The 9,269-nt window shown below is 41.4% G+C and overlaps 1 protein-coding gene across 1 annotated transcript in view; it reads right to left on the minus strand.

Annotated features, from left to right (window-relative positions):
- Nucleotides 1-8,584, minus strand: part of wu:fb13g09 (ATP-binding cassette sub-family C member 5) — a 38,168-nt gene extending 29,584 nt beyond the window's left edge. The window contains 4 exon segments of the mRNA XM_057348862.1: nt 283-430; nt 1,318-1,473; nt 7,000-7,177; nt 8,352-8,584. Of these exon segments, the coding sequence (XP_057204845.1) occupies nt 283-430; nt 1,318-1,473; nt 7,000-7,169 (474 nt within the window). The 5' untranslated portion in view covers nt 7,170-7,177; nt 8,352-8,584.
- Nucleotides 8,585-9,269: the final 685 nt, after the last annotated feature.

Genomic DNA, 9,269 nt, shown 5'->3' on the forward strand with positions numbered 1-9,269 from the left:
TTCAGTTTAAAGACGTATAAGTATGTATAACCTGTTTCCATTATAAATGTTATTTAGAGTCTGCATGATTTCAAATAATAAGCTAGAGATTGATCTCTTGAATATGAAACTATGCTCATCAGTGAAGCTGGAAAATGCTAAACCATCACAGTTGGTTTAGATGTTTTCCTATCAAACTGCCATGTAACATTTTTCTTGTGATTTCTTACAATTAACAGTTGAGCTTATGGTTTGGATAGAGAAACCAGGTCAAAGGTCAGTATAACGTAAATTGATACTCACAGGTCCAGCAAATCCAGCCACCATAGTGATGAGAAGAGAGAAGATAGCCACCAGCATACGGGTCTGACAAAACCTCCAGAAGACCCGAGACAAAGACGCCCCGTCCTTCCCTCGTCTCTTGAGCTCCTCGTGCCACAGCCACTCCAGTCTGAGAGAGCATCAAACACACTTTGTGTGAAACATCTTCACTGTATGACAACAGGATTGAACATTTCTGCATTTAATGCAGCTTGAGGAAGAATTTGCTATGTTATATCTCTCAAGAATAAGCTGCCTTTTCTCTTTTCTCATGACATCAGCCCTCAAACCAAAATGCGTTACATAACAAAATCCCTCTGCATAAACAAACACATGTACACGTAACGTGCCTCAGAACTATGTCCTGGCTATCAATGACAAGAATCCAGTAACCTGAGAGGAAGACCTATAGCGAACCACTGAAAGCCGACACGACTTCTTACAGAACTGCTGGGCCATAGCTGTCAAGCCATTTGGGTGTCAAAACCAGAAGCCTGTATTTAACATACGACCACAGATCAGCCACGTGCTACCCAAGTCTTATCACACTGATTCATGAAATGTGGGTTAATCTCAGATCTGTCAAGGATGGCACTGACAAAGGCCAATTACAGATTACTGGCGATTTTTCTGTGATGCTTCTGTCCTCGAGAAACCCGTTTGAGCTTAACGGAGATCTGTCGTGTTAATGACATAACCGTCTGACTCTCTCTCTCTGATGTCTAATCCCTTTAATAACACCCACCTGCCATAACTCTCTCGCCCGTGTGAGAGTGGGAGGTGTGCATTTGTTATTTCCCACCGACACTCGAGGGATTCCCACATCAACAAGCCGCCCCTCCCCTTACCTTATCTACTGTGCGAGACCTTAGCCCAGGTGATGTTTTCTGATGGCTCCATTTGTTCACGTTTCAACATTGGCAAACACGTCGAGATTCCTGACTTGGGCTTGGCTCCGGCATGATTCATTTTGTGCAAACAAAACTAGGCTGTAAATTAACTTTAGGACCAGCTCACCTCTGGCAGTTTGTTTCTGAAGCCTCGTGGCAAGACAGACCCCAGACGTCTTCCATCCTGAGACAGGACGCTTTGTGGGCCCTCCACGCCAAGCGCGAGAGCCATTGCAGGGTCATGAAAGAGAAAAATCCAGCATTGTCCACAGGGTGTTGATGTCTGGGAAAAAATGAAGAGTTTGGCTCATGTCAGTCATGTAGGTGCTATATGTGCAATGTCTGAGAACAGTGTGATCTTGAAGTAAGGAGGAGAGACGGTACACGGCGCGGCCAAACGGGAGATGAATCACGAATTTGTATTTGAGGAGCAGTTTGCAGGGCCCTCTCAAAACTCTTATGGAGCAGCGAAAACACAGTGGCAGTTTATCAGATAACATGTTAAAAACAGAGACGTCTGTGAGAAATGGATAAGAGCGCTCTTATCAAGACCTTAGTCACTGGTGTTTGGATCCAAAAAATAACGTAGCAAACCTATCTTAACACATACCAGACATGAAAGTTGAAAGCCTTTCCTCCAAGAGGCTGCTTTTAGATTTCTCTATGAGAAATAATTGAACTTCAATACAATTATATCACTTAAAGTGATAGTTCACCCAAAAATAAAAATTCTGTCATCGTTTACTCTACACACTGCCTCCGATATTTTCGTCCGTCATAAAAAAATTTGGACAGGGTTCGATTTTCTGCGTTTTTCGCATCCGTCAAGCATTTTGAGTGGCCTTTTTTTAACAATTCAGAGACACAGTACAAACGAGAGCCAAATACGAAAAAATGCATACGAAAATTTCGGACTGTATGTGCAAAGACCTTAACACTTGAGAGAGGTGGCACTGGTGCTACCAAGTTATACTTGGTGGCACCAGCCCTTAATTTGATAGCACCAGAGTCGTGGGGTGAGGTAAGAAAAAAGAATCACTAAAACTTCATTAAAATGTGTTTAATATATTAATAAATCAATTAGAAATTAATACAAATCATTGTTTATGATTGAATTATTTGTATTGTATATGTAAACTCTCTTTCAACACTACCATATTTCAAGCACATCTTTCTTAAAGCTACTTTCTTCCTTTATTTGTTGTGAACGACTCCTATAAGAGAACACAATTCCTTTAATATCAGTGAGTGTTTTTGGGCCCGTCCGTTGTTGTTTGATGAACATTATAAACAGAGATCTGTATCATGCTGCTGCCCCTTTAAGAGCTCGCGCAATATACTGGAACACGTGTTTTGTTTCCCAACTGTTTGGTCAAGAAACTGAATACCTTTACAAGGTTTCTTGTTAATATGGGAATTTTTAGGTTATTTTGTGTTAATATGTCCGTTTCAGAGTAAGAAGGCGTGAAAGAGAACTCCGTTTAGTATTTTGTGCTCTGACTCTCTGGGCGCGCGCATCTCAAACAACCCGCGAGACCTGAAGGCTTTTAGTGATTATTCTTCATGAAAGCTGCATTGATACACGTTTGGCTTCTATCAATAGCGACTTACAAATAAATAGTATTTAGCGTGATGTATAACGTTTTGTATGCTTTGCAGTATTGTTAGAGATCTTTATACAATAGTTTAGTGCTTAAAGTTTAAACACGTGTTTCCTGCATTAGCTTCACATGCATACAATACTCGCAACACATTTCGTTATCTTTGCTGTTTTGTACCTTAGCAGGGGAAATTCTTGTATTCTGCATATTTATTTAAATTGCAAGATTGAGCGCGTCACTCGTCTGCTCTTTCGGTCCTTCGCCTCCCGCGAATTACGTCTTTGGGGGCGGGGCACTGATAGATAAGCGAATGGTTTAAGGAGGGGAGACGAAAATGAGTGACTGAATGCGCCGCTTGCGCAATATAACACTTCTGCGCATTAAATTTATAATACGCAAAAATGATATATTGATCAGTTTGACAGTCGCACCGGTGCGACCATTATGAAAAACTTGCCGCACTGGCAGGAAAATTTGTCGCAAAATGAGACCATTTAGTCGCAGTCTAGCGTGTCACACATTGGTTATGATTTTCGGACGGATCAGGCCTTAACTTAACATTATTCACGAAAAAGTTGTCAATCGTTCTTTTCATCTTCTCTCATCATCTGCGGCTACATCCACTCTGTTTATCTGACGGGCCTATACGCTACTTACCTCTCTGTCCGACTGCAGCACAGCATTTTCAAACGTACACTCACACATACAGGAATATCTGGACCACGGCCAATCAGAGGGGGGTCCGCCCTTCACTATCTCTGATTGGTTTAGACCACGATATGGGCCTAATGTGTCTGTTGTTGAACCACAGGGAGACTTTCGCAGAGACTTTTTTCCCCTCGAAGGGCTGCGACCTCAGATTTTTTTTAGTCGCACCATTGAGAAATTAGGGCATGTCGCACTCTAGAGCCCTGTCATGTGTGACTGCAATTAGCATTCTATCAGAGTTTAAATTCAGTGCAGTTGGCAACATTGTTACTTACCACCGCAACCTTTTAAACAAGAGAAAGTAAACTATTGCTATAAGTCAATACCATTCATCCAAATGCGTCATTGATGCCCGCGTGCGCTGTTATTACTTGATTGCCAAACTGGAACAACTCGTGCGGTGGTTTTAAACCCTCACGCGCATAGCAATTCCTGCGAGGAAAACCCCAAGCCGCGCGCATCACAAGTTTATCGTGCACTGAAAACTCAAAGCCCGCACATTATAAACTCTCTCTGGCGCGAGGAAAAGCCCGAGCCGCGCGCATCACAAGCTCTCTCGTGCTCTGAAAACTCAAAGCCCGCACATTATAATCTCTCTCTGGCGCGAGGAAAAGCCCGAGCCGCGCGCATCACACGCTCTCTCGTGCACTGAAAACTCAAAGCCCGCACATTATAAACTCTCTCTGGCGCGAGGAAAAGCCTAAGCCGCGTGCATTGCAAGCTCTCTTGCATGAAGAAATGCGCAATGCGCGTTTGTAATATTGATTTGCAACATATATTGGCAAACAGCCAACTATTGTCTAGTCAATCAGCTATCGCCAATAGGTCTGAGGATCGTCGATACACGATAGTATCGTCTGTCGGAACAACCCTAGTTGGATGTCATATATATTATATGTGTAGATAGAGATGGCGGGGATTTTACCTTGAGCCCGAGTCTGACGAAGAAGCATCCGAAGACGCTAATCCACAAGAAACTCCACCACGACTGGAGCAGGATGTTTCTCAGTGGCAAGTGACAACACTGTCATCAAAACTTCCATGTGACAACATGCATGTTGTGCTTTTGCTCATCAATGAAATAAAATATTATTTTTACTTAATACTGTTAATATGTTAGTAATAATATTATTTCGTCTTAACTGTGCGTTGTCATGGTACATAGAGCATTTCAGAAAGTTTCACATATCCTGCAGTGAACGCGCCAAGATTATTGAAGCAATCTTCGGTGAAATGACGCGCGCACAGTAAAACCCTGGGGTTATACTCCTTTGGTATCGTTTGAAAAATGAATTGTAACCATTGTTCCCTCAGAAGTTCTTCCTTTGGTAGTTGAAATAAGACGGACTTAGTTTCACAACGTAGAACACAGGTTCTAGAAAAAATACACACGCATCACGAACGAGCGACAGTGTTTTGGGGGAGGAGACTAGTGAAGTTTTCGCGGCAGTCCCAGCAAAACGTAGGCGGGGACTATGTGTAGTGACGTAGATACGCCGCGGTTAGAGACTCGGACTAGCTCATGTCTTGTTTGCATGATTCAGAGTCGACTCCCATTTTTACAAGCCAATAACTTTGTTATTTATTCACCTTCGGACTTACAACTTGGCAGACAGCTTACTTTCAAACACGGTAACATAACACACTGCATGAAATGTAATTTTCATGATCTCATGCTACTTACTCTTTAAGGCGCATTTTAGGTCCAGACTAGTTTTACGACCGGGTGTACGTTCAGCTGGTGCGACTGGCCCCTGAACCCTAACATGATTTAAAACTAGTAAGTTTTACCTACTATTATTAATTCAATTTGTCATATTTAGGTGGAATAATTTCTATGTTCGTATTATTCAGTTGTGAAGTATAAACCCTCCACGTAACATTGTCACAATACAAAAACAGTAGGGCTGCAACTAATGATTATTTTCATAATCGACTAGTTGGGCGATTATTTTTTCGATTAATCGGATAAAAATGTAATTACATCTTTTCCTTATAATAAGTAGATTAGATATGGGAAAAGTATACACAACTGAACTCATTAGCCTTCTCCCAAAATGTTGTGAATGTCTCCATAATTAACACACCTGGTGAGTTGATTCATGTGTGTCATATTAGAAGCAACTGACAATAGTCTCTCCCAAACGTGGGAACGAGGGGAGGGTCGGCCAAGGAAATCATTTTTTTGTGCCATGAAAAGTGAGATATTTGTCATTCAAATGTATGAAGTACAGTAAAAAGTAAACAGAAAAAGTAATACTTAAGTACAAATACTCAAAAAGTGTACTTAAGTACAGTTCTCAAGTAAATGTACTTCGTCACCCACCTCTGAACTAAATAAACCACCAAATCAGGGTATTTAGCCTACTATGTACTTTGCAAAGTGCAAACGCCACAAATTGGATTTTACTAATATAATCTTTAATTTTGTCATTTAAACACCTCTCCCCTTTAAACTTTAAAACTGCGTGGCTTGAAGAGATGCATGCAAAACACGTCTGACTTTAAAACTGCGCACCTCGCGCTGCACGGAGAGACGCATGCACCGAGAGACACGTCTGACTTTAAAACTGCGCAACATGTGCTGCACGGAGAGACACACCAGACTTTAAAACTGCGCACCTCGCGCTGCACGGAGAGACGCATGCACCGAGAGACACGTCTGACTTTAAAACAGCACAACTTGTGCCGCACGGAGAGACGCATCCACGGAGAGACACGTGTGACTGTAAAACTGCGTCATTCGTGCTGCACAGAGAGACACGTCTGACTTTAAAACTCCGCAGCTCATGGTGCACGGAGAGACACATCTAAAACGGTAATTTTAAAAGGGAATAAGATGCGCTTGATTTATAACTGCGCAGCTCGCAAGTGACGTCACAGACCAACTAATCGATAATGAAATTCGTTGACAACAAATTTCATTATCGATTATTATCGATTAGTTGTTGCAGCCCTAAAAAACAGTAAAAGTTTACCAGTTGTTTGCAGCATATGGGACTCGTATGGTATAACACAGGACACAATATATCAGTGTGATGTGACAAACCCCATCCATCTCTTTTAAATACCTAAGAATTATTACACATACATTACTGTTTTAAGCTCCTTTTAAAAAGATAGTTCACCCAAAAATTATCCCTTCAAGTAATTCCAAACATGTAACACAAAAGAAGATATTTTGAAGAATGTCAGTAACCAACAACATTTACCCCCATTGACTTCCATTACGGACACAAAACCACTCAGACATTTCTCAAAATATCTTCTTTTGTGTTCCACAGAAGAAAGAGTCATATACAGGAATGTTGATTTTCAGGTGAACTATGCCTTTATTTGAAATACTATGGGAAGCATTGCACTTCCAAAAACAAATTTGTCATGTCACTGCAGGACTTTAACACACGAGTGAAGGCCTCTAAAATATTCCCCTTTTGTTTTCAAATATAAAAATGTCAACCTAAACCCACATAACCACAACATTTGCCTGGAGAACTTACTTGTGTGTGATCCTAAAAGGCTTCAATATCTGTAAGCTATGGCGATATCTGCCTCTTCTTTTGGTTTCATGGCTCAGTTCTGCTTCGTCGTCTGGGTCCGGGAGAGTCTGGGGAGGGGACAAATTCAAACCCTCTACCCGTCCTGCAGCCTCCAAGGCATCTGGGAACATACCTACCTCTGGCAAACACAAAAACAAAATGCACTTAATACATTGCCAAATACCTTTCAAGACATCATGGGTGAAAGCCTGCGTGTATGTGCTGACTAACTGGAGTCAAACTTTGTTGAAACGGACCTTCGTCTTGCCCTGGGTACAAATATATAATGCTTATCTATTTAAAGGTGGCTGTCGGAGGCCTCAAGGGTTGTGGATACTAGAAGGCGGATATTCGAGCTGACTCTGTGTTGACCCTGCCACTGATCCATCTGTGGCGTAAGGCATGATAAAGTCAATCCAGCAACACTTTGATTGGGTGTATCTGCTTAGCGTACGTCATCAGTGGCCAGAAGATAATGAAGGACAACCAGATTTTCCCTCGTTAAACTTCATACAAGCAATGGTTGTGTTAGCTTGAACTTTAATATTTAAATAGGAAATCATATCAGGAAATTAAACTCCATCTAACACAAATCTCATGTGCCACAGGATTAGGCAATTTCACTGGCAATACAAATAATCCGCTTTAAGTAAAACATTAACATTTAATGATAACTTTAATGGCATATAAACACACTGGGGTTTATATAAGGTGTAGTTTTCATGTTTGTCGACTCCAGCTCTTTGACTTTTATCAATACCTACATTAATCCCAAATAGCGAGAGCGTTGAAACAGATATGAACAAATAGCCAAACTTTTACCATTTTGCCCTTGAATGAGATCTTATGATCCAGGGGGACTGTCTTTCCTTACTAAATGAACTATGGTCGTTTTATTATAGTGAAAGTGTAGTAAACATGGTTTTGGCAAATTGATTACCATTTGTATAATAACAGTTTTACAACAAATACCACGTTCTAGTTGTAGTGAAAGGGTTTACTATCCATGAACTGTAGTGTAAATAACTTGAATTAAACAGTTAGTGTAATTCTGCTTAAAAGTTAAGTTTGTTTCAAAAGTTTTCACCAGCAGTTTTAGTAATTACACGCACATATAACACAATATTTACAGGACAATATTTCAGGACAAGCAGCCCCCGCTGAAACCCTCATAAAAACACTGTGTGGCTCATTACAACCTCTTTAACTTCCAATAAATATCCCGTCAAATCATAAACGCAAGCATTGAAGTACGGTGCTGGCGCTAAGGAAGTTTCTAAAGCAAGTTAGTGAGTGAAAAGGGGGTCACTTACATTTCGAACAGACACAACCTCGTGATTTTCACCCTCTCTCCTTTCAGCGTCAGAGTACACGGATGTTCCCAGAGGATCTACAGTATATGATTTATTTAAAAAGCAGGCGCTTTTAGAATCCCTTTTTGCACAGGACTCATCTTCTTCATGAGAAACAACTTGACATGTACCACTGATCGGTGCAAAAACGTCCCAGTTGATACAACTTTCAAATAAAATGTGAAGTGTTAAAAGTGTTTTATACTCGTTTCTACATGAACACTACGAGACTTCAAGAGCGCTCGAGCCGGAGCGACGCTGTAAAACGCGCCCACAGCACAGCTGACGGAATTCCCTACATGCATCGCACGTCACGGCTGGCAGCCAATCGCGGCTTTGCTGTGCTCGTATCCACGGTTACCGGACATAAAGGGGAAGAGAAGGGCACGTGGTGATCTCTACAACTCGCAGACGGATTAACTGACTATTTTGGGTCGTTTGAAGAGCATATGTTACGCTCATACGTTAGTGTGTTGTGTTGTTTCGTCCCTATGCAATAAAGAGCTGGCATTGAATGACAATGAACGCACATGACGAAACGCAACGTTTACATATACGGTCCGTGTACGTTTTATTCATTTGATATCCTATTCGAAATCAAATAACGAGAAATTGAAAAATGACTAGTTTCACGTTTTTTCGTTTAGTTCACCAAACGGAAATTTCGTTTTTGGCCCGATATTTTATTTTTCGTTTGCCGTTTAAAAAACGGATTTTGGCCTCAATATGGCATTCGTACGTGTGGGCGGCGCTGCAACGCCTCTTTCACCCGATTGGTCAAATCGCTCACCATTCTGCACGGCCTTAATTCTGCAGCGGTGTCGCGTTACCTGAGGAGTGACAACCTGCTACCATGTCTCAGCCATCTAGCGGTGGAGT

Source organism: Triplophysa rosa, linkage group LG13 (genome assembly GCF_024868665.1).
Source record: "Triplophysa rosa linkage group LG13, Trosa_1v2, whole genome shotgun sequence".
NCBI classification, from domain to species: Eukaryota; Metazoa; Chordata; class Actinopteri; order Cypriniformes; family Nemacheilidae; genus Triplophysa; species Triplophysa rosa.